At 40.8% G+C, this 27921-nt stretch overlaps 1 protein-coding gene across 1 annotated transcript in view; it reads right to left on the bottom strand.

Moving 5' to 3' along the window:
• The window catches only part of GPD2 (glycerol-3-phosphate dehydrogenase 2), a 139403-nt gene that overhangs the window by 52710 nt on the left and 58772 nt on the right, over positions 1 to 27921 (bottom strand). Inside the window, exons 4-7 of the mRNA XM_015411566.1 lie at positions 25867 to 25991; positions 24522 to 24619; positions 22369 to 22532; positions 524 to 688 (exon numbers count right to left, since the gene is read on the bottom strand). Coding sequence (XP_015267052.1) covers positions 524 to 688; positions 22369 to 22532; positions 24522 to 24619; positions 25867 to 25991 — 552 coding nt within the window. The remainder of the gene's footprint in view (positions 1 to 523; positions 689 to 22368; positions 22533 to 24521; positions 24620 to 25866; positions 25992 to 27921) is intronic.

The following is a 27921-nucleotide window of genomic DNA, read 5'->3' as shown; positions in this document are numbered from 1 at the left end:
ATTTGGCTTCTTCATAAATTGGTTTGCTCTGGAGCCATCCTTCCTGAGCTAAGACAAAATCTGTGAGCCAGAGGCCAAAAAACTGTGAACTAGCCCACACTAACTCAGCTTAGAGGGAACAGTGGTCTCCACACTGGTGGCTTGTGGTGGAGGACCAATCCTGGGCCATTTTAACTTCTCAGCCTCTCTGGTCTGGAGCAAAATCATATTCAGGATAAAAGGACTGAATGTTGTCAAGAGGAGAGCAAAGAGGGAAAGAAAATGCAGAGGCTGGGATACTGCCGTAGTTAGTCAAGTGGGCAGGAAAGCCAGTCAGTGATCTGTGTGTGAATGTGGGGGGGGGGGGGGGGAATGAATAATTTCAGTATGCACCAAATGGCAGAAAGCAAATGTAGGCAACATCGCCTTTGTCAAAACAAAGCAGAGCCAAAGTAAATGCCTGTGAGAGCCAACGTAGGTTACCTGTGAGGCAAAAGAGAGGCAGAAGAGTCTATAAATACCTTAGAGAGCAAAGACCACATACCTGTGAGAACATCCCTGCACCTTGCTCCACAGACACGGACCTTCCCGCTCTTTGGATCTGTCTTCTTCAGCAAGCACACCACTTCAGTGTAATTGGCTGTGGCAGCACCATACCTGGCAGCAGTGAGAGCAATGGCAAGGTTCATTCGTGCATCGTTGTGTTGTCCTGCAGCAGGGGGCAGAATCGAAAGGAAGGACATGAGTCACCTCAAGCCACTGACTTGTGGTATGGAAGTGTGTCAGAACCGATCTGTCACATCTGTCCCTGTCACACTGAATATACATGATGGCTGGTCAGGTCTCACAAGAATTATTTAAAGAAACATTGACTCTTGGCAGGTCAGAGCATTCACCTCCTCTTTAGAACAGCATAAAAAAATAATAAGCACGTGCAAATAGCTAGGATTACTGTCCAAGATAATGTATTTATATGTCGAAAATGAACTATTTATATTAATTCAGTCAAGAACCTCAAATGAAAAACAAGCTGCCACATTCTGTTTTGGAAGAGGAGGAGGATTCTGAAAGCCCCCATTTGGCACTAATACAGCGTCTTTGGAGATTTTTTTTTTGACGGCCCCACTGGTGTTAATTAACAATCTCTATTAGCGCATGTACCGCATGACATTAAAAAAAAATAAAGCAATGATCTTTCAGATATTCCACTAGTAAGCCAGCAGCTGCCTATAAACAGACATTTATTTTATGCACATTTTAAGTTCACAATTTACAACATATATATGGTTTTTGTAAATTACAATCTGGAGGTCTCCTTACACCCCCCCCCAAAAAAAAACCCACACAAACAATATTTACCTAATGGTTGTTCTTAACATATATATATATATCATTAAACATTTGTGACTGAATCTCCCTAGTTGGATGACAGGGAAAAATCAACATGGGGGGGGGGAAGAAGGGGGGAGGGAAAAAGGAAGAGTGGAGGTGATTAATTACTTTAAAATAGTGGCATCACATGAGACTTTCTATTTATTATTGCCACTGAAGTTAAAACCTGGAACGTTGGCTGGCCGCAATTATTCCACATAGCAAGGGCCAAGCTCTGTGTGCCCAGAATAATTAATTAAAAAGGGCTAGACTTCCCGAAGGTAGGGTTCAGCTTTTTTTGGCCCATGCGTTAGGATCAGTTCTATCAAGATAATACTGATAAAAGGTGGTGGGGGGGTGAATGGTAATGGATACTGTTGTTGATTTATGTTGCCAGCACACTAAACGGTTCTCTCGATATAAATGATTTATGTAAAGTTAGGCCCCTTCTGATTCTGCCCACATGACACCTAGTAGCTACGTACATAATCCCTTTCAAAACTAAAAGGGCAAAGAGGATCAATGTGTATTGAAACTCTGCAGCCCGACCAAAACTTCTTATTCCAGTGCGGATGAAACAATAGAATGCATGAAATTTAAGGAAGCCAAATAGGTGCTAGGCTTTCCTTTCAGATAAAATAAACACCCCAAAACATTAGGAAATGGACTGAGAACAAACACTTTTGTTCAAAGTTAGAAGCTTCTTATCCATTTTATACTAATGTGATCTTTCTATATTTGATTGGCTTGTTGCTTCAGGTGCCTGCAGGCAGAGAATGGGACTGAGAAACATTAATGAATTTTAAAAATCCAAAATAGATTATTGAAGGAAGACACAATAAACTGAATAAACAGAAATTTGTATGGAGATGTATTCTTTAGTTCTATGAAAGCTATATTGCTCAAATACAAAAATTAAGACTAGAAATGATTTTCACATACAAGGGGATTCCTGAGTGAAGAGGAAAGCACTCCTACTGTGAACTACGGATCGCCCCTATTTTAACAAAACTACCCTCTACTGTATCAAAAGATAATATAGTCCCCTATTTGTTGGTGGATAGTGATCCAAAGATTATGCTGCCAGTGGCCAAGTATCTTTCCACCATATTTTCCTTAAAAAATAAAGATTCCTTATCCATTGCTCAAGATCTATGGATCAAAGGAGCTTGAAAGAATGAAAGGAAAGGAAAGCACTTCAATAATGACAACTGACAGTGATGGATTATTAGTGTTATATTCTTACTAGTTAAGTATTATTTAACAATGAGCTATCTCATTCAGTGGAAACACAGTGTAGTAAGGCCTTCAGAAACAGCATGGCTTGCTTGGGTATAGTGAATAAGGAACAAATAAAAAAGCAAATAAAATTACTATACCATATAACTTCTTTGTTTTTACCATTGGGGGGGGGAAGGATATACAATATAACTATCTAAAAAAAGGGGGGTGCAATTTAGAAGCTGATCATTAAAAAAGGATTCCTTTTGTTTTTAGCTTGGACCCTTTTATTTTACAGAAACTGGTTTTCTGCTCAAATTGTTATGGCATTTTTATAACTATTATAATAGAAAGATCCTCACAACTTTTCACTTATCACAAGCAACAAAACAATGCTGGCAAGGCATTCAGATAGTGACGGGATTTGCACAAACCTCCTCTATAAGGTTAGAATGTAGTGCACTTTTAACTGGGCCACTTTAAACAGTTACACCATTCTAAGCCCACTGACTTCAAAAAACTCTGAAAGGTGCAAATCTGTTTATAACTGCAGTGTAAACTACTCTAAAGGCTGATGTTCTACTATACCATCCCAAACGTTTCCTCAGTTCCAAACACACAATTAAGGCCCACTGTCCCAGTACCGCAGCAGTAATAGTGATCCTTTCTCAATTAAAGAAAAAGCCATAAAAATAGTTTAATCCAGTTCTTGTTGTTATCTTTGCGTATATACAGTTCTCTCCTCTCTGGGTAAGCACCGGCTCATTTTATAGGAGACTTTTCATATCACAGAGCAGAAAGGGGAGAGATTTCAGCTGTGCTTAAAAGTATCAAAGATTAAAGTACAAAACAAAAGTGTATTTTAATTTACTTTGAGATTACATTTTGCACCCCATAACAACTTAAAATTGTTTATAATTTAAGTTGTTTGTAATCTAAACTGTTTAAAATAAAGGCTTTCAAACTGAGTTATAGGGAGACCATGGGGTCCTGAAAAACTTACCAGGAATTCCTGAATTAGATAATCATTACTAGCAAACAGGCTTCATTAAAAAAAACCAAAAAAAAACCCCACCCATAGCCGTTGCATTCAAATATAATGATTATGCATCACGGTTTGATTTAACTCTGGTTTAGTCTGAATTAAGGCTGCCTAACAAACTGTGATTTGTTAGTTGGTGCTAAACTGGGATTCTAAATGATGGTGAATTGGCTTATTAACTGTGGTTTGTCACGATGTCTGAATGCAGAAATTCCGGTCTGTTCAGTAGCAGTGCCCCTCATTTTCTCCTTCAGATCACTACAAAAGCGTTTCCAGCTGTACTCAAACTATGGACAAGGCCACTGTTTCCCTTCTTTTCTCTGCCTTCTATTCAAGCCTCCCTCGTTGTTGGTGAAGACTCACTAAGCAGGACTATGGTTCAGAAATTTCAGCCACTCCTGAAGAGAAATTTAAAAGGCAGTAAAATGGCAAGAGAAGGGGAGGAGTTGTAAAATATTGTGTTTCGAAGTACAGCATGAGGGATACACTGAATTAGACAAAAAGGGTGAAAAGACTGACAGAATGACAAGAAAGGGACCGAGGGGCATAAAATACTTGTTTTGTTTCAGAGTTGAAACATTCAGGTATTCAGTGAAGAGTCCAAGAGAACTCGAAAAGGAGGAAAAGAGGACAACTCATGAGCCTTAGCCAAGACTCAGGAGGAGGAAATTTTATTTTTCTTCAACAACTTCTCTCTTCCCCATTTACTGCAGCCAAGTAGGGCTGCCAGCCTCCATGTGCAGCCTGAAAGAGCTCTCAGAATTACAACTAATATCCAGACTACAGAAACCAGTTCCCCTGGGGAAAAATGGATTCTTTGGAGACTGGACTCAAAAGCATTATAACCCACTGAGTGCTATCCTCTCCCCAAACCCCATCCTCCCCAGGCTCCACCCCCGTATATCCAGGGATTTCCCAACCCAGAAATGGCAGCCTTACAGCTAAGCAATAGCCAATAGCCCAGTAATGCAAGGGAGTGTGGGACAGCATATGGAAATTCTGCAGACTATTTGGGATTTGAGGAAAAAATGTGATCTACTATGAATATCACGTAGACTAACAACAGAGTAACAACTCAGTATACCAACCAGTAAACTGACCAAAAAGTTGTAAAGACTTCTCACAAAATACAGCTTGAGCTCTATGCCCTTCTAATCCATCTTCCCACATGCCCACTTTTTCCCTGCCCAAGGTAAAATGAGTTCTACTAAGTCCTTGGTATACCCAGATGAAGGATTCTACCAGCAGCCTAACATTTTGAAGCAAAATGGGGGGGGGGGGGGGGGGGGGAAACTGCGCTGGCTCAAGTGGTTAAGACGCTGAACTGCAGGATGTGGAAGGTCGGTAGTTCAGCAGTTTGAGACCTGAGTGTGCCGCATGACGGAATGAGCTCCCGTCTCTAGTTCCAGCTCCTGCCAACCTAGCAGTTCGAAAGCAAGAAATTGCAAGTGGATAAATAGGTACCACTTCAGTGGGAAGGTAACAGTGTTCCATGCGCCTTGGTGTTTAGTCATGCCGGCCACATGACCATGGAAATGTCTTCGGACAGCGCTGGCTCCTCGGCTTTGAAACGGAGATAAGCACCGCAACCCTAGAGTCAGATTCGACTAGCTTTCAAGCAAGGGAACCTTTACCTTTGGGGGGGGGGGAGCATTTTTAAATCACTTTAAAAGAGCAGTGGCACCCTTGTGGTGGCTACAAGGACACCAAAATGTCTAGTTTGGCTCTCATCTTAAATTTAAAAGATCTCCTATCATGCCTGGAAGAAATAAATGATTCAATATACAAATAATAAACTAGACCTGTCAAAACAATTTCATTTTCTCTTATAGCAAAGAGCTGAGTCAGATGTCTTTAAGTTTACAAAAGTGAACTTGTGTGTAATATAGTAGGAAACAAAGCACAGTAGTAGTGCTGAACACACAACTGTAGTAACAAAATTTATAATGGAGAGACCTTCCCTTATAGTAAAGTGTGTTAGGGAACTGGTAGTTTGAGGACTTGTCATAATATAATATGACCATGGCTTGTTCTAGAGTAAGGCTCAGGGACTGCAGTACAAGATGATCTGGCGACTATTCACATTAGTCTGACATTAAGAAAGGAGGAGAAGGAGTTGGTTTTTAAGTTGGTTTTTATACCCATTTTTTTCTACCTTAAGGAGTCTCAGTGGCTTACATTAATTCCTCTCCCCACAACAGGCACCTTGTAAGGTAGGTGGGGTGAGAAAGTTCTGAGAGAACGGTGACTGGCCCAAGGCAACTGTCACGACTCAGGTGGGGTGTCACCTGACGCTGCGACCACTCTGGATTTAGGGAAGGCCCAGAGCACCCTCCCAAGACCTTCAGATGTCCCTTTTGGCCGAATAATAGGCGTGAGGACCAGGCAGAGTGAAACAAGAAAAAGGTTAATTTTATAGGAGGTCAAACAACAAGGTGCAGAATAATAACAGTAAGTAGATGAAAAGAAAAGAAATCAAATGCCCTAATGTGTCTAAATATACTTTCCCTAGCTCACTATCTCAAGTGGCCTTACACTACTCACCCCTCCCTCAGGATGAGGGTTTTTCCCCTGCAGCAGCCTTTCTTCTGGCTCTGCCCTCTGGAAGAAAGAACAGCTCTTCCTGTTGCTCCAGAACTTTTATTCCAAGCCCTCCTCTCTTCCTATTGGTCCACTTTGGCTCCAAAACCTCCCAGGGGTTTCTGGGAGTTGTAGGCCCAGCCTCACCTACTGCTAGCCAGGCTCTCTGGGCCTAGTAGGCCTCTGGTAGCACAGCTAAGATCATGACAGCAACCCAGAAGGCTTCATGTGGGAGAGTGGAGAATTAAATCTGGGATTCCAGATTAGAGTCCACCAACCATTACGCCACACTGGCTCTTATAGCCATTCTTAGTGACAACAAAACCTGTAACGCTTTCAGGTAGCATCAATGATATTTGCTGCATGAGAAGGAATAAAACTGAATCAAGGATCTGGGGGGAAACCGAATTGATAAAGGAATCATTCAACTTACTGTCCAAGGATCTTCACATATGATCACCCTCTACTGGTTCGTTCCTTTTTCTTGTCTAAAAACAGAAGATTGCTGATCTAGTAAGAGCACTGGGGTAATGGAATCTCTGAGTTTAGTATTCAATTGACTAGCCAAGGCCCCACTTCCTACCATAGTGCAGACATCTTTCCCTTGCTTCCAAACAGCAAGAATTTGAAGAATTCATCATATCAGACTCTCTGGGTCATTCTTGCCTCCTTCTATGATGCATACTTCTGTCTCCTTAGCAGGTGTCATTCATGGCCCTCCCCCAAGACCACCAGTGAAGTCGTCTCTTAACAGGAAGCATGGACAGTTATTGCAATATGGACTTCCTCTCTTTCCATTTTTAAATACTGGAAGTTTTGCATTTTGACTCTGCCAAGAGAATAATCCATTTGCTGTCACCTACCTATGCAGCACAAAAGCAGCTTGAATCGAGCCTGTCTTCTAACCATAATGTGGTAAATTAGGCCTGATTATTTAAATGGGGTGGAGATTAAATGAGTGGGGTGGTTTTTTTACTGTTCATTGAATGTATTGTATTCTGTTTCTTGTTGTCTAACTGTGTGATCCAATTTATTGGGTGTATTTTACTGTTTTAACTTCTCCTCTAACTGTGTGATCAAATTCTGTTGCCTTATTTAGGATATATGTTTACTTGTCTTTATGGCAGTGTTTTACAATTTTGTAATCAGCCATGATTCTCAATGACAAAGGCAGACAATAAATGAACTTAAATATATAAATAAAATTTAAAAACACTATGACAAGAGTTGCTGTTGACATTCAAGCAACAAGTTATGAATGTGAAACTGCAAAATAGAGCATTTTAATGAAGACGTATTTTTAGAAAGTTTGATAAGTTCTACTGTTAACATATCTCTACATGGTACACAAGTCATCATATTCATCATACAAAATGAGAAAAAGGAATAGGCTATGAACAGGTTTTTAAATTATGTATTTAGTATAAGTTTGCTGATGAAGAATTCTTACATACTTTGAAAGCTTTCAAGTAAAAAAGTACTCCCTCAGCCCATATCTAATAGTGTAACAACAACAATAATGTTCCAACAAATAAGCAAGCATCTAGCCAAAGAGAGCTAGGAATGATACGACAGCAGGTGTGAATAACTTGCTCAAGCAGTTAGAAGTACAGTGCCAGAGGCCTTCCCAGATAATGATTTTCTCCTCTTGAGGGGGAATGGGTACAGAGGGGCAGATCAGAATTAGGATTTACTTGGTGGTGTTGGCTTTTAATTATGTTGTTACCCCGCTTCTTTTGTATAAGCCTTCAACTTGTCAAAGGCATCTTATTGCAATGTCAATGTAAGTAAATGCAGAGTGTTAAAATGCAAGCAAAACGTTGTCAGTGCCAGTTTATGGAAGCCACACTAAAATGTCACAATGAAAAATGTCTTGACAGCCCTTCTGTGGCCATGCTACAATGTTGGACAAATGTGGTGATGTCAATGCATATTATTAAACAGGATAATTAACACATCTTGCATATGTATGTATAATTTTGATATAAATATGTGGATGCAGATAGACAAGACAAAACACAGCTCACACTCTGCAACCAGAACAAAGAGGAAAGTCCCATAATCTTCCATTCTAGTTTGAAGCTGGCAAGTTCCAAATGTAGATACTTTCCTGGCCACTATACCAACTTCTTTGTCAACCCAAGGCTAGATCAAATGTGAGAAGAGCACTATCCCATATATCTGTATTAAAACCATGTGAAGCCTAAATTGTTCTGTGCTGGAGTACTGGCTGTTGTCATGAGGTAGATTTCTTGTCCTCAAGTAAAAAATGTCCCCCTTATAGCCATTTAAAATAATCAGGATGTCTTGAGTAGGGATGGGCATGAACCACAAAATGCGGTTCACATACAAAGCGAATGGGGCTCGTGAGGTTTGTGTCCAAAACAGATGAGCTGCGGGGGCAAACATACAAACCGAATGGGGCTCGTGAGGTTTGTTGTCCAAAACAGATGAGCTGCGGGGGCAACCTGCTGGGTCAGACTCTGCTGTTTAAAGGGGCTTTCTTGGGCAGCCAACGCCCGGGGCTAGCTGCCGAAGAAAGCTCTTTAAATAGCTGAGCCACAGGAGCAGACTGCACCCACAAGCTGAGCTATTTCTCATCTAAACAACTGAGCCATGGCCCTGGCCTGGACAGCTCAGGCAAGCCTGATCTCGTCAGATCTGGGAAGCTAAGCAGGGCTGACCCTGGCAAGCACTTGGATGAGAGACCTCTAAGGAATACCAGGGCCAGGACACAGAGGCAGGCAATAGCAAGCCACCTCTCTGAAACACCCAAGCCCCACTAGGGGTTGCCAGAAGTCAATCATGACTTCCAGGCACATACACATACATACACACATACACAAATAAACAACTGAGCTGCAGGAGCAGCTGCTCAGTGCAGCTCAGCTTTTTAAAGGGGCTTTCCTGGGCAGCTAGCCCCAGGCTTGAAGCCATTAAAATCCTTGCTTTCTGCTCCCCACAGCTTTTCAGAGAGCAGAAAGCATTGGTTTAAGTGGTTCCCGGCTGCTCAGCTGTTTATCATGAAAAACAGAAAGCAGGGGTTTAAACCCCTGCTCTTCACAGACCACCATGAACTGCATCATAATTTGAGAAAATTCATGATGGTTCTTAAGTTTGCAAACCACAGACCAGCCAAAAATTGTGAGGAACTTTAGTTTGTCAGCTGGCTTATGCCCATCTCTAGTTTTGAGCTACACTTGTACCAAATTTCAGCTTTATCTCTGTTGTGTTTAATAACCCTGAGAGACAAATCAATCAAGACCATATATGTGAGTGTGCATGTGAGAAAGATAAATTTGTCTACAAGATGGACAACATATTAGAAAGGTATACACACACGCATTTTTGTTAGGTCAATAGCTATGTTTTGTACTTCGTCTTAAGTCAAGTGGAGACCAGTTTATAAACTACTGCCTACATCATAGGACATCAAGAAAATTACTTCCTCTTATGTGACCTTGTCTAAACCAATAAGAACCAGGAGTTATGATCTAAAGGTATAAAAAGAGACAGGAGATAATATGGCAGAGATATATGAAAGATGCAGAATTATTCTTCATGAAACAGAGTGACTCCATCACTCACTGGAGACATACAGTGGTTTCTAAATAAATAATGAGAAATTCCTATTCACTGCAGAGACAGACAGGGAAAAAACCTTCAGCAGAATACATATTTATAGATTATTCATGTTCAAAGAAATCATATGCATTTAGGGTGTCAAAACAATAACTAAACATAGTTTAGTTAGTTGGTAGCATCGGGAGAAGCCTTTACCTAATACTTGAATACAGCTTAGCCACAGCAGTACCTCTAAAGGGCATGTGAGGGATGCTTCACAAGTTATAAAGCTGCTATGGGTACACTAATGCTCACTGCAGAAAACACATGTGATCAACAGCCATGGTACACATATCAGAAAACCATGATCTAGTGAGGGCTTCCAGATAAGAGTTGTGACCATGGAAAAGAACCCGAAAATTGGGGGGGGGGGTAGCACCACTCATAGGAAAAACAGGTTGCTTACCAGTAACTATCAAAAAGGCAGCGATCCGGCCAGACCTCTCGAAGACAGGTCTGCTCAGCGCGGCGGAAAGGAAAGAACTGGCGGGATGTCCATGCTTGCCCTTCTGGGCATGCTCACTGGGGCTCCTGAGCATGCTCAGTTGGGCCAGGCATGAAAATCCTTTTAAGAGAGCTTGCTAGGCTCCGGCAGATCCAGCGCAGGCGCACTAGATCCCATTGGTGTGAAGCACAGAGACCACGAAGAAGATCTATTGGAAATTCTGCAAATCAATTCAAAAACCTCAAATGAAATATTTTCTCTGTTATGATGAGTGAAATGCTTCTCACGACTGTGACAGAATGACACTTTACCCCTTAGCAAAGCAAGAGTTGAATCCGCACGCTCAGAAGTTAAACTAAAATAATCCTTCCAGGTAGGTAAAATGCTGCAGAAAAAGGGTTTGGTTCTAGTTTCCAGTCTGCAAAGAAAGCAGGGTTTCAGAAGGGTAAGACCCTGAAACATCCAGAAAGTGCACATAATCAATGAAGACTGCCAGACGCTTCTAGGTAGATGGATCTGTCTTTTGTTAGGAAGCACATGGTAAGGAGACAGGGAGTCAAACTTCAGGATAGGAGGCCAACGAAATGGCAACGGAAGAGAGATATACATAGAGGCTAAATCAAAGTACATTAGGGTGAGAAGATGCACACATCACTTATTTAATTTTGTTTGGCTCAGATGCTGTTAGTCAACTGTTGCTCAACTAGTTTTGGTTGTGTTTCTGTAACTAATGACTATAACTCCCTCCTCCAAGCTAGCCAAGTAAATTCCATATCCCCACAAGGTGCCTGCAGAGCCTATTTTCCCAAAAAGACAAGGTTTTATTCATTCAAAATGTGTAGTATGAAAATATTAATGTAAGACAGTGCTGGGAAGTTGCATCAGAGCCTCAGCCTCTATACCCTGTCTACTGTTCCCCCAGGACAACTGGTTGGTAGTTCTGTGACACGATGCTAGAGTAGATGGACCACTGGTCTGATCTAGCAAGGCTCCTCTGATGTTCTTAAGACAATTTACTGCATTACTGAATAATTCATGTGTATACTATAGACAGAACACAACATATTTTTGAGGACAGATTTATTGTTTAAACATGACTAATTATAATTAAATTTGATATGTAATATACTATTTCGAGGGTTCATATTTCCAATGTTATAAAGCTTAAGTCAATACCCAAATATAATGTGGCCACGATCAGACGAGCAGTCTGGTCTGATGTCATTGCTGTTACCCTGCGGATTTAAAATGCACATATTCACGCAGCAACATCTGTATCCTGTTCTCCAGTTGTTGGCCTCCCGTTCTCACCCCTCTCCTTTTTGGATTTTTTTTATACTTGGGAAAGTCCAGTCTTTACAAATTCACTCCACATTTCCAGATATCTGATCACTCCACTGTGTTCTCAAGCCAGAAGGGAAGTCTGAACCTTCCTTTCCATTTTTTCTTTTTTTAAAAAAATTAACGATATGCGCATAAGTGGATTTACACTGCAGGGTCGTGAGGTGCCACTTGTGTGATTATGCACTGCAATATTTTGTTGGGGTCGGGAGCCCCCAGGGGGCTGCTTTTGAGTGACAAATTCAAGAAAAAAGCCCCTTTCTGCTGTTTCTTGGGATGGAATGGTGGCAAGAATAGTCCCATATCGGTGGCCAGGATTCTGCCCCCAGAACTTTACTCCAAGCCACTTTATAATATTGTTCTGGCAGGAAAGCTCTATAGGAAGAGAAAAAGGGAAAACTTCCCTATGAAATGATTTGAAAATGGAGTAAGATCAGGCAGGAAAGGCAGTGATTTCTGGCAGAGAAATACAGTTGCATAGGAACCAATCATCACAGTACTTGGCGAAGGGACTGCAGAGCTGTCAAAAAGGAGCTGGTGCTTCAGCTATGCGCTTGTGTGCATGCATGAAAAACAAACCAAAAAAAGGATGCCACCCAACCACCTGCTCTGTGGTTACCACGCAGCAATAATCTGAACAACTGCAGGTTGAGCGTGCAGTGAAGCAGGATAAGGGTGGCATGTTTGGACAAAACTCTCCAGAACAAATAACACTGGATAAATTAGAGGCGAGCCAGACTGTGCTAAGCCTGATGTCTGACCACAGCCTGTGAGACCTACTGTGGCCAAAAGCTTCTGTCCAAATAATACCTTTGTTTTATACATGACATTTTCTATTTTCAACTTTTATTTTTTTCTTCTCTCTCAGTTGAGCAAAACTAAGATATATGTGCTAAAGGCAAAAGGCATGCAGCAGTTTACTTTCTCTGTGTGTCATGTATTGGGTATATTTGCAAATTTGCTTATAGAGAACTAAGGCATTTCTATTGCTACATTTCCTAAATATGGTAAATAGTACAAATTTATATGATAAGCTGTAATGAAGCATTGTAGATCATTAAAATAGTACAATAAATGTAAGTCTGACAGGGAGGCTTGGTTGAGTATATCAAAGCAACTGCATTTGCATTTGTATTAGCTAGTACAGGGGTGTCAAACATGTGGCCTGGGGACCGGATCAGGCCCCCCTGGAGGGTTTCCATTAGGCCCGCAGTGGAACTGGCCATCTCCTGCTTCCAGTTCCGCAGCTGCTGTGGCATCATAGCTTGCTTCGCCAGACTCTCTTAATCACTCAGCCATTTCATGTTTTATCCTGGGTCCTAGACTCAGAACTCTGAGCCTGAGATTTCTGTGGTCAATGTCAATAAATCAAAAGCAGTTTTGCAGCTTACAGAGCTAATGTTTTAAGCATATTTTAATTTTAAATTAAAAAAAATCTTTGTGTTTGTGTCCTTTATAAAGTTTATATCTCCGCTACCTGGCATTACATTTTATGACATACATGGCCCAGCCCAACAAGGTCTCATTTATGAAAGATCCGGCCCTCATAACAAATGAGTTTGACACTCCTGAGCTAGAACTTGTAATAGACGGGAGTAGACTGTTGTTATAAAAAAGTAGCCACTAATATAATCAGGCAAACCACTAATCTTTTTTCTAACTGCTAGCTAAATGCCTGGCAGAGACGGTGCTTGGTGCATGGGTTAGAGGAGAAAAGAAAAGGAAATAAGCGACCCTTCACCCTCACTTATCTTCCTTTCTACAATTACAATTAACTCATTTTCAACTTCCTTCTTGCAATGGCTCAGCTCCTTATCTCACTTCCTGAGTCGAATTTTTTTTTTTTTACAGGTCAGCTGCAATAGAAGCAGCTTCTATGGCTAGGTGGAACTACTTCCATCTCTAAGAGCAGCAGCCCTCCCACTTGTTCTCCGTAGCTGTGCTTTGCTTGGAGCACTACCAGGGGAGGTGGGATTGTGCCCCACCAGGAGGGCACAGGTATGGGGCTGCAGCTGATACAAAACAAAACCACCACAACAAAAAAAACTCCCCGGTGTTCTGTCATTTTTATCATAATGTAGCACAACAAAGGCACGACAGCCATAGAACTGACTTTTACTTGAGCCTTAATGAAGAGAAATGTTCCACTATCTTTCAGATTTCAGGCACAAGTAGAAAAAGTCCTTTTCCCATAACAACATCTTTCTCTCTTTTTTCCCCCCCCTCAGCAGTATCCATGGCACCACCATCACGACATTATGGAACAAGGTACATATTAACTAATGGCCTACCATTAAGTTCACATAAAAAAAACACACATATAAATTACATGCTTCAATGGAATCTTTCCTCTGAACAGCCATGACACGCTGGGGAATACCAAGGTGTTTGTGGCATAATGCGCAAATAATATCGTTTTGCTGGAAAATAGTCTTGTCTCTTTAAAGGGAGCACGAAATTGGTCCCTGCTCACTCCTTGTGCAGAGGGATGAGAATTTCCGTTTGGTTCTCCACCAAAATAAATAAATAGAATAAAAGCCAAGAGCCATGGAAATGCACTTGGATACTCATAAATTCCCAACCTTAAACTCACGGCATACAAATAGATGAATCCGGCAAGTCAGAGAGCAAAGCCAATTTAATCTGTGGCTCCCCTGAGGTAAATGTAGTTCACAGTCCTGCCCCCACCCCAACCTCAGCCATAATCCCTGGCTCCTGGAGGTAAAAAAAGCACTGAAGTGAGGAAAATTCTGCAGCAGGATATAATGATCCAAAATGACAGGGACAATAATGACAATGAATTTCATGTCTCCCAGTCATGAGCCGGGGATGCTTGACTGGGCTGACTTATACAATTAAATTGTTACAGGTACAGCAGGAGATGCAGTTATCATCTGCATGCTTTGGGGAACGGGGCCTCCAGCAACAGAAGTGCTGTGGAATGCATAGGCCGCCTTTTGTTAGGCACAAACGACAAGTATAGTAGGTATGCACAGGCATGGAGCTGCCCCCCCCCCCCCCCCTACATCCCCCCCCCCCCCCCGTAACAGAGGGAGGGAAAATGTGTTTGTTTTAAATACATAAAACACACACGTTTCTTTTAAAAGGCACCAACAGCTCCCGTTTTCAAAGTTTCTTTAATGCATGAAAAAAGTAAAGGATTTTTTAAATGGGTGACAGCCCTGCTGATACAAAAAAAAAAGGCCTCTGTACTGAAAAATAACTACAAAGATCTGAGATCTCATAGCACCCCTCACTGCATCTTTCATACTAAGAAACGTGGCAGTAGTAACTCATCAGGAAAGATGAAGCTCAGTCTTCCTTCCTTTATGTACCATTTAGATTAAATCACAGTAATAAAAACCCTTCACTTAAAGAATAAAGATGTTACCATCCAATGCTAATGATTCATTTCCTATATATTGGGGTATGAGTGGCAAATCACCCTTGCGCAGCCGCTCCTCGCTGCAGGTAAAGTACAGGTTTCATCGCCACGATTTTTAGTTTATGGGAATCAGTCAAAAATAATTCCGAGTCTCAGAGCTGCCTTTAAATACCCATAACAGTTTCCTCACTTTGCTCCTTCCCTCCTATGGATTTTCACCATGTAAGAGGTTGTCATATTTCTATTGTGATTTGCGTGCTGGGCTTCACCCATAAAAAACCTTTTTAATGGCAGGCTGTCACACTGTTTTCCTTCTCAAAGGAGAGAAACGTTTGGAATAAGTGCATGAAGTTTTACAACTGCCCAAGTTTTCTATTGGGCAGGACCCCAATTATACGCCTTGATATTCTCAAAATTATAAATTAGTCAAAAATAAATTATAAACCTGTAACTTTTCATAATTCAGCACACACTGGAAAGACAGCCATAGGAGACTAAAAGGAAAAAAAGTACTATTCTATTGTTGACAGCTTAATGAATGTGCTACAATTTTTTCATTGATTTCCTCCCCCCCTTCCTCTCTCCTCAATCGAAAAAAATCTTATAGAGTTTACAATAAGAAAGTCTCACTTCAAGATGTCACTGCTTTTTTCTCTCCCCACATTCTTTAACAAGCTTTCTTCAATGTTAAATGCACTATTCATATATATTTAAGACAAATACAATATTCACACATATTTCTAAACAGACAGATGTTAAAGTCATGGCAAATGCAGAAGTCTCAAACACGAGCTTCCCAGTGATTCTTATTTTATCAAAAATACAAACAGAGGAGCTTGTTAGAAAGATATTTTCGCTTAACAAATTAACCTCAATCTTGGGATGCTACCAACATTTTTGAAAGACTAAGATAAATCTCTAGAAAAACATACTAAGGCATAAACAATTACCCAGTACAAAATAGGAAGAGACATGTCTTTTAAAATGAGCGTACTGAAATAATTTCTAATGTGTTCATGCTTTGAGCAGAATATTTTAAGGGAGACTGTGTAGCCAGAGACGTTAAATACCTAAAAAGACCACTGTCATTTAAGCCAACAAACATTTTTTGTGGAAGTTTAATATCAGTTGTCTACTTCTTAAAAAAGCATTTCTAGTATCAGACATATAATTTCCTTAGCACCATATAAGGCATTAAAAAAAAGTAGAAGTCATTTTTCCTTTTTTTAAATTGCTTATTTCTCTGTGATCTAGTAACCTCATGTTGGCTTTTCCACAGTGCCTCTTTTCTAATTTTCCTTGAGCTACATAAATGAAACTGACAGATCACTGCTCAGATAGCAGCCATATTCCTCCCCCAAAATGTTGCCTTTTTGCTATGAAGGAGTATCCGAATACCAACCAATGCTAAATGAAGTCTGACATGTACCCCTAAGAAACAAAGTTGTAAGCTGCAGCTTCAAAGGAAACCTTGAATAAATAGGACACATTGTGTACACCCAGGCTAACATCCAACATATGCTTTCGTTTCCTGATGCTGCGACAGAGCAAGAATAGCCTCTGGTAAAGTTTGTGATTTGCTATTGCTGGTACATCCAACATTTATAATGTACCATCATATTTGCCTGTATAAACAATTTTAAAATACAATTAAGAAGCCTAAAGCAGCACAACAAGCTACAAAATGGGATATATAGTAGCAAATGAAGAGCCTGGCAGGTCATTGGTATGGTAAGCAATTAGGAAAATTGTAAAGGAGTAAGGGGAAAAAATAAAATGAACAGCAAAAAAATTTAGAACCCAATTTTACACTGGTGTTTGGACTCTTCAAAAAGATAAACATGAGAATAGTTGCTCAAGCAAATGACTGCAAAAAAAAAAACCCAATCAAGAAAAGCAGCAGTCTTGCACACCAGCAGTAGGAACTAGAGGAGGAAAGGACAACGTTGGGTACATACTTCTAATAATGTAAACACTGATTCTTCATAACAGATCGGAAGCAGATGATGGGAAATAAGATGAAATTTTGTCATCACATAAAAACTAAATATTGCATTAGGAGTCAGCAATTAAACTGCAGTTGTACCAAATCCAAGTACATGAAAGATACTGCCTGGTCTCCTAACCACAAACACTGGAACAAAAGGGGGCATACAATATCTATGGCGAAAAGGTCTCTCTGGGTGATGAGAATCAAGATCATGGTTCTCTGCCATTTAAATTCTAGTCTCCAAGGTGGCCTCCAGAAAACTGTTGTGAACAAAATTTTACGTTTTACAAAACAAAATTTCACCGACTAGAACTCTAAAAGATCTCACTTTGGTTTCCAGTTCTCAGTTTTGCATTCTGATCAAATGTCTGTAGCTTGCTAAATAGTTACCAGGTCGGCACAGTGCCATTATAAAGTTCTCCCTCTTGGATGGTACGGCCATCAGCAAGCACAATTATCCAAATGCACCTGACCTTTGTATATATAGGTGGCTTCCCCACCCCCCTCAAGCCTGGGCATGACTCCAAGAGGTTGGCTGAATCCTTCATAACAAGCATTAATCACCACTTGGCACACAACCACTCAGACCACATTAGAAAATTCTGCTGTGGCAATTTGCACCTGTAATGAATGATATGCATGTTCCGTTTTCAATGCTCACAACCCAAGTTAGGTGGAAAAGGAGGCTGGATGGCCACCCACAGAGCAGTCGCATGATCTGATCCAGTATTTCCAGTCAGCAAAGGAAAGAGAATGGAAAAATATAAGCTTAGTAGGAGGCAACTGACAGAGAATGCAGATTTGAATGGAGGTAAGCACTGGACATCAAGAGCAATGGAACAGACTGGGTAGGAAAACAGAGGGAAGTTAAAGCAAACAGAAGAAGAAAACAGGAACAAAAGCAGGGAATGAAGTAGTATGAAGAAACGGCCAGGTTCTGACCAGGTACACCATTTACTTATTTACTGCATCTAGATCCCAATTTGCTGTCTTAACAAGACCAGTTATGATGATTAACTAAATTGGTTTATGCTTTTTTCCCCCTGATTAGATATGAACAATTCACATGCTGTCAATTACATTGTGGCTTCTTAACTCTCCTGTTATTTTTCCATCTGGTCCTTGTACATAAAGCATCTGGAAATGGAGACACGCTCATAAAGCATCTGAGGGAGAAGACGACAGCCCACAAAAGCCTATGCCCGAACAAACTTAGTGTTTATGGTGTTAGGTGTTTTGCACCAGCACAATACTCCTGAATCCTGTTCGCAGAAAACTGATATTGCCAGGGTGGTAATTCTCTTTTAACTTATTTCTACCCCCGATTCACTCCTTTGAACATACAAACAAGAAACCAAAGCAGGAGCTAGGATATCTGAATTGTGTAAACAAGTCCTTAATTGGAAAACTAAAGGCCAAACTGCACTTTAGATGCAAATGTGGATAATAAACCCACACAACTGTTGCTTCTAGGCAAAGCAGCTTCAGAAGGGGTAATTTGCTGCAGAAAATTTAGAAGTGCTTGATCAATCCTTTACCTGCTGCGCTTCTGCTGCAAATACACACCATCTTTCATTTGCCCACCACCACAAACACAGGTGTCTGAATGCAGTCCTCTAACTATGGTTAGTTAGGATCTGTCCAGCATCTGAAGTTGGTCTATCAGCTATGGCTTGCATGGTGTACATTCACAGGCATCCTCGCTTAATTTTGGCTTGCTCCCCAGTGATGTCCTCCCAGGATACAGAAAGAAGGCAACAAAAACATCCCAGTTTCATAAACTGTTGTTGTTGTTGTTCAGTTGCACAGTCTATTCCGACTCTTCGCAACCCCATGGACCACATCACGCCAGGCCCTCCTGTCTTTCGCCATCCTCCGGAGTTTGCTCAATTTCATGTTTGTTGCACTGTCTAACCATCTCATCCTTTGTCATCCCCTTCTTCTTTTACCTTCAATCATTCCCTGCATCAGGGTCTTCTCCACTGAGTGTTCCCTTTTCACAGACTAGTCATAGTTAAAGTAAACCATGGTTTTGTGCAAGTTCACAAAAGAGCCAGTTTGGTGTAGTGGTTAAGTGTGCAGACTCTAATCTGGGAGAACAGGGTTTGATTCCCCACTCCTCCACTTGCACCTGCTGATGTGACCTTGGGTCAGTCACAAGCTCTGGCACAGCTGTTCCTGAAAGAGCAGTTTGTGTCAGAATTCTCTCAGCCCCACCCACCTCACAGGGTGTCTGTTGTGGAGAGGGGAAGGGAAAGGAGTTTGTAAGCTGCTCTGAGACTCCAAGTGAAGGGCGGGGTATAAATCCAATCTCTTCTTCTTCTTCAATTGTCACACAAAACCATGGTTTACTTTAACTATGGCTAGATTGTGAAACCAGGATTCAGCTCACAGAGGACCACATATATTATGATGTGCTGCAACAAATGATATTTTTGTTGCCATCATATGGTTTTGCATGATGTCTGAAATGAGCCACAGGGTTTCAGGGGCAAGTTTGTTAGACTCAAGTGTAGAACCCTAGGGAGTTCACTGAAAGTGGCTCAGTACTGAGGGAACTGGTATCTGCAGCACAAAAGTAGTAGGTGTGGGCAAAGTTACATACCTCTTCTCATCTAAGTTACTTTGTATACATGAAGCAGTCCCCAGGCTTTTACTACACAGTTGTATGTGTAACCAAGTTGTGAATCCACCTCAATGAAGGTTAAGAAGATGAAAATATTACACTGAAGCAAAAAAAAAATTTAAAGGTCATTTTAAGTTGAGGGACAGATAACCAGCACCTTTATGGCTTCCTGGGTAACATTTGCAGCACATAGAGATGTGTTTCTTTGTGGCAGCAAACCACTGAAATAAGACTACCCACTCTGAAGATGGTCAGAAACCACAGAAGCAAAAGGAACAGCCACACTATGCTTACCTGTTTAGGTGGAGGCTGCACAACTAGGTAGCTCACTTGGTACAGCCACCGCATAGTATTTATTTACTTCACTAATTTATTTACTTCACTAATACCCTACCTTTCTCCCTAGTTGCGACACAAAGCAACTTAGTAGGCCCCTAAGCAGCTAGTACACTAGATGGCCCTGGGTCATCTCAATCCACTTTTTTAGACAAGACACTTACTAGAGTGACCATGAATGCAAAGAGCAATTTTCCCACCACTTAGAATCAGCAATTCAACTGACATGATAATAACGATAAACTCTCTCAAGTCTCAGAGATGCAACTAAATCTTTGGATGTCAACTGTCCTGCCTCATTCAATTGCCAACAGATCATTGGAGTTTTGTTGAACTGAGATTTCTATATGATTACAAATATATTTTGTTTGTTTGTTAGTGGTATTTCATATCTTACAAGAGCACCAGTTTAACTACACAAGAAAAACACAACAGCCAATTCCAGAGTTCTTATTCTTTAAAAGTTTTACACTTTCAGAGAGTTTGGATTCATTTTAGATGAGAAATGATATTTGGCACAGGCCGTTTAGTTTATGAAGAGACAGTTTTCATGTTTGTGTTTCATGCTGAGAACGCCCATTTTCATGCAAGAGAAAAAATATTAATATTTAAAGGAGACTGTTAACAAAATGCAGACAAAGAGAAAAGCAAAAAGACAAATTGGTAGTTAGAGATTGCCAGTCAAAGACACCTCATTGTTTAGTTGGCTTATTCATTTTGCAATAAATACTCTCCCTCATGTAAAACCATTGGCATCGATAAGAGCAATCAACCTGCAGTTTAGGATACTGGATTATTCACTCAGGTACGATCCACATGGAGAAGCCCATCAGCATGGAGGCCTGCGAGACAGAAATGCTCCACCAGGCCTATGGCTGGGGACAGCAACGGTCTACCATCAAGCCTGGACTCCATCTCTCACCCTGCCCCCCCCCCATGGGGAAGGTACAGACTGTCATCAGATGCCTTCAGACAAGTATATTGTTGTACTGTATTGTTTTTATTGAAACTGTTTAAACTGTTTATTTACTGATATATTGTATATGTTTATGCGCTGAATCAATCAATCAAAAGGTATTTGATTTGCATTTCACTTCAGTCCACAATGAAGTGAACATAAACTCTTTCACTGTGCACCAAATCACAGCTCACCTCATGTTTAGGGCACCCCCACAAAGTTTCCCAAAAAAGTCTGGCAATGCCACATCAGATTGTTGCAAATGTGATCTGGGCGCACAGTGAAGGATGAAGCAGCATTCATGCTTGAATGTGTGACAGGATTTTTCATCAGACAGCTTGCAAGTACAAAATGGCATCCTGGCTACATGGGGTTATAAAAACCTGCATGTTAATACACTCTTACTCCTAACAGAAAAATATGGCCCCATAAATCACCCAATGGGGGGAAAATAGACGATAAAAGCACTTTATGGGTTTACCATAAAGACAAGACATTCACAGTTAAGGTTGGCCTTTAGTATGTAGGCATGGCAGGGTGTTAAAAGAAAGTATTTAAGTGGACACCCTACTGTGCAACTGGATGCAATGCAACTCCAACTGAATTTCTTGGCTTTTAATAATTTCTAAACACATTTTGGTGGGCTGCTTTTCCCACCACTTTATTAAAATTCATACAGGTTCACCTCAAACTCAGTCTGTATGGGGGGGGGCACATTTCATTTGGTGCCCAAGAATGCAGATGGGACGCTCCTGAAGACTCATCCAAGTTTCGTGGAAGAAACTACTGAGGAGAGCTTTTTTTCCTCTTCGGTTGAGAAATTCACTGATTGCTAACTGCATCTCTTTGATTCCAATTGTTTGGCTGATAGATTAACTGCCATAAACTAGCTACATGGAGCCCCCGTCGATGGAAACACAAACTAATCACGGGACAGGTGATGTAGGATGCTAGCACACCCAGAAAGTATACATCTATTTAATGTGCAATTCAGAGGCCACTAGTACTGCCACATTTCAAATCACAGGGCTGCTTTATACATGTACTCATGCAACTTGATTTAATCACCACTTGCTGACTGGAGCCTGAAATTTCTCCAACGTAAAATGTTGAGTTGTTTTAAGGCAATATAAATGTTCACCTCATGGTATTAGGTCTGAACATATACATGCAAGTTATCACTTAATGCTATAGTCAAGGAATAATGAATATACATGTATACACATCCCCCCAAAAAAATCACAGAATGGAGGGAAGCAAAAAAAAGCCACGATGTCTAGTTCCCCCCATGATAGGCATGCACCAATATAACACAGATAAAGGCAGATCAGCCATACTGCAGAACGAGCAGTTCTGCAGGACTGAAGCAAGCAAACTAGTATAACCACAACCTTGCAGTGACCTAGCTTTTAGTGCTTATATAAGAACAGACGACTTTTAGGAGACCTGCTAAACAGAAATATAACATACCATCATAGTAGACAATGGCACCTACAAGTTTGTCCTTCCGCAACATAGGAAAGAGTTCCAAGGCCTTTGATTTGCTAAGCACATAGCTGCTTTTTAGACACTGGCTTCCTGCTACGAGGTCATAGAGTTTAATTCCTACCCAATAGTATGGCAGCTGCCACCATCTACGAGAGAAAAGAGAAGAAGAAAAAAAGAGAGATGTTGTACCTGCATGGAACAATACTCAACATAATCTCATTATAAGTAGCACATATTGTGAGAATGGCATGAGCACTGCAATCTTTTTTTAGAAGGATTGTGAAAATGGCAACCCCAGTTTTGGAATATCTGAAGAGCTGGAAGAGGTTTAGATGTATGGGAGGACTTCAGTTCTCAACTGTTCTTTTCCATAAAACTCAGTGTGTGACATTAGAAAAACTGTGTTTCGGCCTTACCTATTAGAGCTGTTCTAGAGTGGCAGAATGAGATACAAAAACATAGCAGCAAATGCATATTTACTGATAAGAGCTTGTGAGCCAACAAGTCCACAGTTCAAACTTAACTGCCATCACGAATTTACTAGGTGGTCTTCCTTATACAACCAAGGGAGATGGCACAGCAGGAGGTGGCAATGTGCCTCAGTGGTTCAGCACATGCTGTGAATGTGGAAATTCCCAGGTTCATTCTCTGGCATCTCCAGTTAAAAGATCTCAAGTAGCAGATACTGAGAAATGGCCTTTTTTTACAGAGATTCTGGGATAACCATCTGCCTTTCAGTGTGGACAACACTATGCTACACAGACCAATTTCTAACTTGCAAAAGGCAATTCTACAGCAGTATTTTCTGCTTAGACAATATATTTTTTTACTATCAAACCACTTTTTTTTTTACTATCAAACCCTGACCCCCTACCATAATTTAGGTACTGATCCAGCTAACACGTTAGAAATCAGAGAGGCTAAAATCCGCACAAGGCCAGAAAGGATGCTCAGAAGTACGTTGGAATTTCATCTGAGCATTTCCGGGGACGGTGGGGACGACATTTCATATTTCTAGCTACTCAAACACAACATATTGTCTTACACACCGATTTCAAACAGGGTTTAGATGTGCGGAAGCATAAAGAGAAAAAGCAGGAAATAAACAAAATACCTATGGTCAAAATAAGCAGCTATAGTCTCCATTTGATCATTTGGCATTGTTTAAGCACGAGTTTTATGGGGGGGGGGTTACTTTTAAACCTTTTATCAAAATTAAATTGGAGCTCTATACTCATACGTTCACTGTAAGTCATCACATACAAAGCTCTTAGTGGCCTTGAACCCTCACATATGCAGGACCACCTCTCTTCCTATGGCCTGCCATGACAACTTTCCTCATCTGAATAGGGCCTTCTACAGGTGTCACCTTTAATACTTATGGCCTTGTCCTATTACACTATTACAGGAGTCCCCACCGTGGTGTACACTGGCATCACGGTGCCCACCAACGCCTTTCTTGGAGCTCACTAAGCGTTTCTAGAAGGGGGTGGGGCCAGGTAGGGCTGCTGCCCAGCAGAGCTTCTGATTGACCCCTGGAGATCTGACCAGCTGGGCAGATTAACACTGTTTCAGCAGAAGGGCCACCACAGTGCTGGCTTCAGCCTGTTAACCTACAGATCAATCTTCTAAGTGTAGTAAGACTATATACCAATACTATATGCCTGTTCTAGTTTTCTGTATAAAGCAGAAGATGTGTTTATGTTCTTCCCCCTTCTAGCATTCAGACATCACCTCTGCAATAAATACTTATGGGACAACAAATTAACATGTAATTAATGTAACAGGGCATCCAAAAAGCAACAGTTCAGGATTTGTTAGTGAAAATCAACATTCCACCCAGTACAATTTCAATTCATTTTGCTACTGTTCTTGGGTCCCACTGTGATGAAGGGAGAAAGAAAGGCTATAAATACTTAATAAATAGGTAAAAACTGAATTGGTGATGCAACCTATAACACAGGCAGCACTCTATGGTAAACTTCCAAAATGCAGCAGTTCAGTTCTCACCTCCACAAAGACAAAGCCCATGACAAGCTTAAAATCATAAGGCAAAGGGTTACTAAATATATCTCCAACTAGCATCACAGTAGTGCTATAGGTAGGTAACGCAGAACAAATTTGGGATGACCTACCTGTAAACAGGAAGCATTATAGGGAGAGGAGCAGATAAATTAGGGGCAATCTCCAGCAAATTGGCACGTTCATGGAGGGCTTCTTTCACCATTCTGTACTGAAAAATATAGAACTTACTGAACCAGTTCTTAATGATGGTTTCAATAAACCAATGTTATGCTATTTGAAATGACCAGGGCAGATATCTGCTCCATTCACTCTCTCAGCAGAGATCATTAGTCAGCATGACCAAGGCTATTTCCATCCCAAACCCAAGCCTGTGAACTGAAATGGGTTTAGCAAGCACTCTCCAAGCATTTCAGTTCAGTTGAGCTAGCAATGACAACTTTCACACAGCAACTCAGGAAAAACTGCCCAAGCTGCCAGTTCTGCGATACAGCAACAGTCAATGCACAGGAAATGTTCCTTGAAGTGGAAGGTACCTTTTATCCAAGGACACATGCCCCAAAGTTAATAGCTATGGTCAATCATAAGGATGGGTGTAGGTTCTGCATAGGATACAGCCCACACAACATACAGGCTGCACAGATCAGATGTGCTGCAATATAACTGGGTTCTCATTCCCAGTAAAGGAGCCATGCCTATTTCCCTATTGACTGAGGTCTGAAGCAACCTAGAAACATGCAGTTAAAAAAACAAACACCTGAATCATATATAATAAGCACACTTTCTGATGCATTCCATTCCCTTGGGGATACACTACTTTTACGGATTCCTCAAGAACTGAGCATATTCAGTGAGAGTGAAAAGTGATCTACACTTTTAGAACATTTATATCTGACAGCCTTCCTAGGACAATTCAATTACTATGCTGGTAGGGGATGACATCACCTAACAAAACCTAGCCTATTATGTGTGGAAGCCTTGACTACTGACTAAGAGAAGAATACTACCACTACCATCAGGCCCAGGTGCTTCTTTTATGTACATTGACTCAGGAATGTGCTTTTGTAAGCTGCCTTGGGGTCCCTCTATTTGGGGAAAGATGGCCTAGTCATGTTTTTATTAATTAAATTAAGCATCTTCAGATTACAATTACAAGGCATCATGACCAAAGATCATCCCCCCATGTTTTTTTAAATTATATTTTGGTTTCCAGATATTTTTGGAAAATGCATGATTTAAATTCAGCACCATTTAAACATTATCAACAGATGTCATTTCTTTCTGAGCTCAGTGAGAGAACTATTCTCTATGCACAGTTGGTGGCAAGCAACAAAAGAATGCACTGAAAACCACAAATATATTAAAACCATAAATGTGAATATAAATTTAATTAGAATCAGAAGGGGAGGGGTTCAGTTAGACACTCTAGCTTTATAGCTACCATCATAAAACAATTACCTGTTCAAAATCCAACCTCATGATGGCCTTCTGAAGATATCTCACTCCGCCATGGATCAATTTAGTGCTTCTGCTGCTGGTCCCTGATGAGAAATCATCTCTTTCTACAAGGGCTGTTTTTAGGCCTGCGTAACCAGAAAACCAAATTAACTTCTTAAATTACACAATTTGTATGTAATTCATTAAAGACACTTCTCTAGGGTAGAGACAGTCACAAGAAAAATTGCTCTGAACATGGAGGAATTTGTATTCAGAGTGCATGGCGCTATCTCTTTGGCAACGAAGAGCAGCAGCTTCTTCGGGGAAATCCTGTTCATTATTTGAAAAATTGGAATACATGAAAATAACCACAGCCAAAGTACTATATAGTAGACATAATGTATGAAAGCAGCTAGGATTCTGTAAACAAAATACAGTCTACTTCTCTTCTTGAACTATCCCCTCTAATAGCAAACTTCATAGTCATACGCCCATTTAACTGCAAGGGGAAAAAATCAAGAGTTTTGGAATATTACCTATCCCACGTATGCAGACAAATATCTGTTTGCAAATTTGTTAAAATGAACAACCATGAAGACAAGCCTGATGAGGAATGAGCCTGCTCATTGTTTCTGGAACACTGAGAGGCATCTCAAGAAAACAAACTCAAGTGGACACTGACTCAAGCCTCTAAGAGTTTATTGTGTTTCGCAGGAGATTTCTCAATATAATTTATCTATTTCTGCCTGTGATTCCTCATGGGACCCCAGCTTATCACACTTCTTTGCAAAGCTCTTCACAATCTCTGCAAATAATCCAACTGATCACCTCAACTATGCAAGTTTACATTGGACAAAACAATTTCCTGATTTTTCAGTATTTTATCTTGATTTGCAATAATGGTTTGTGGAAACAGAAGAAATCACAGTTTGATTTAGATGTCATGACAAACTTTTCTTTGCTGGACAGGGACCCTAAATTATTCAACTTTTTGAGACTGGGATCTGTATATGCTCTCTCAAATTATTTATCCAGCTCATGAGTTTGCATCAGTTTCGAGTTTCAAGAAGTGGTTTGAAGCCATGATTATGAATTATTCTGAGGAAAAACAAAGGGCAAAACTCAAATACTTGTAAAGCTAAATTAAACTGAGCTATTCTCTTACACTGATTAAATTGTACCTAGCTGAAGCAATGGAAGGCATGTACTACTACCCAAAATAATCCAATTAAGGCATAGTGCCTTTTGAAGAAATTCAACATGATTGACTTTTTAACATTAAAATACATACATATCAAAAATATCATGTTGTCAACAGAGTAAGTTTAACAGGTAGTATATAAAACATTAACAATTATAAAATGTATTACAGCAATAATATATATGCACATCCAGGTTCACCAATTCAGAGAGAACTTCATTTCAATTGTGTAGTGATTATTATAATTTAGTGTGGTGATTGTTATAATTTACAGACACTTCCTTATAAGGAACAAAGAGAATGGAAGCTTACTGAAGATCCCTGCTGGCTAGAAGGAGGAGCTGCAGGCAGTAAGACTTAGCATTCAGGGAAGCTAGGAGAACACTGCACTTGTTTGGTAATAAGCTATTACATTTAGTCGTGCTTTGGTGTGTTCCTCATGTGGTCAAGAATGCCAGGTCCTGCCCCCCTTTGGCCATTCCTGCCGCCGCTCAGCTGGATGGGAGAAAAATAATGGGGACTGAATGGGGGCATTGCCAACATCAGTGATGTGATGACATCACTTCCAGCATGACCAAAAGTGCTGTCATCACACTGCCAGCAATTTGGCTAGAACTTTATGGTTAAACCATAAAGGTTTTGGCCAAATGCCAGAGAGTCAGCGTGACATCAGTACTTCACCAGCAAGGAGGGGACCCATAACTGTGAGCAGGGGTCATTTGGGGCTGGAGCATACCGGAGCACTGCTCCAACAGCCCAGGAGTGGGCGCCAATTGGTGGTGGCAACAAGCCCCGCCCCAGCTCCCCACGCCAAAGCACTGCAGCCCAGGTGAGGCCTGAAGAGGCCCGCCGCTGGCTTCCCCGGGCCCGCGCAG

The sequence above is a fragment of the Gekko japonicus genome, unplaced genomic scaffold (genome assembly GCF_001447785.1).
Source record: "Gekko japonicus isolate JY-2015 unplaced genomic scaffold, Gekko_japonicus_V1.1 scaffold6, whole genome shotgun sequence".
In the NCBI taxonomy this organism is placed as follows: domain Eukaryota; kingdom Metazoa; phylum Chordata; class Lepidosauria; order Squamata; family Gekkonidae; genus Gekko; species Gekko japonicus.
The sequence above is the reverse complement of the archived record's forward strand: the minus strand, read 5'-3'. Positions and strand labels throughout refer to the sequence as shown.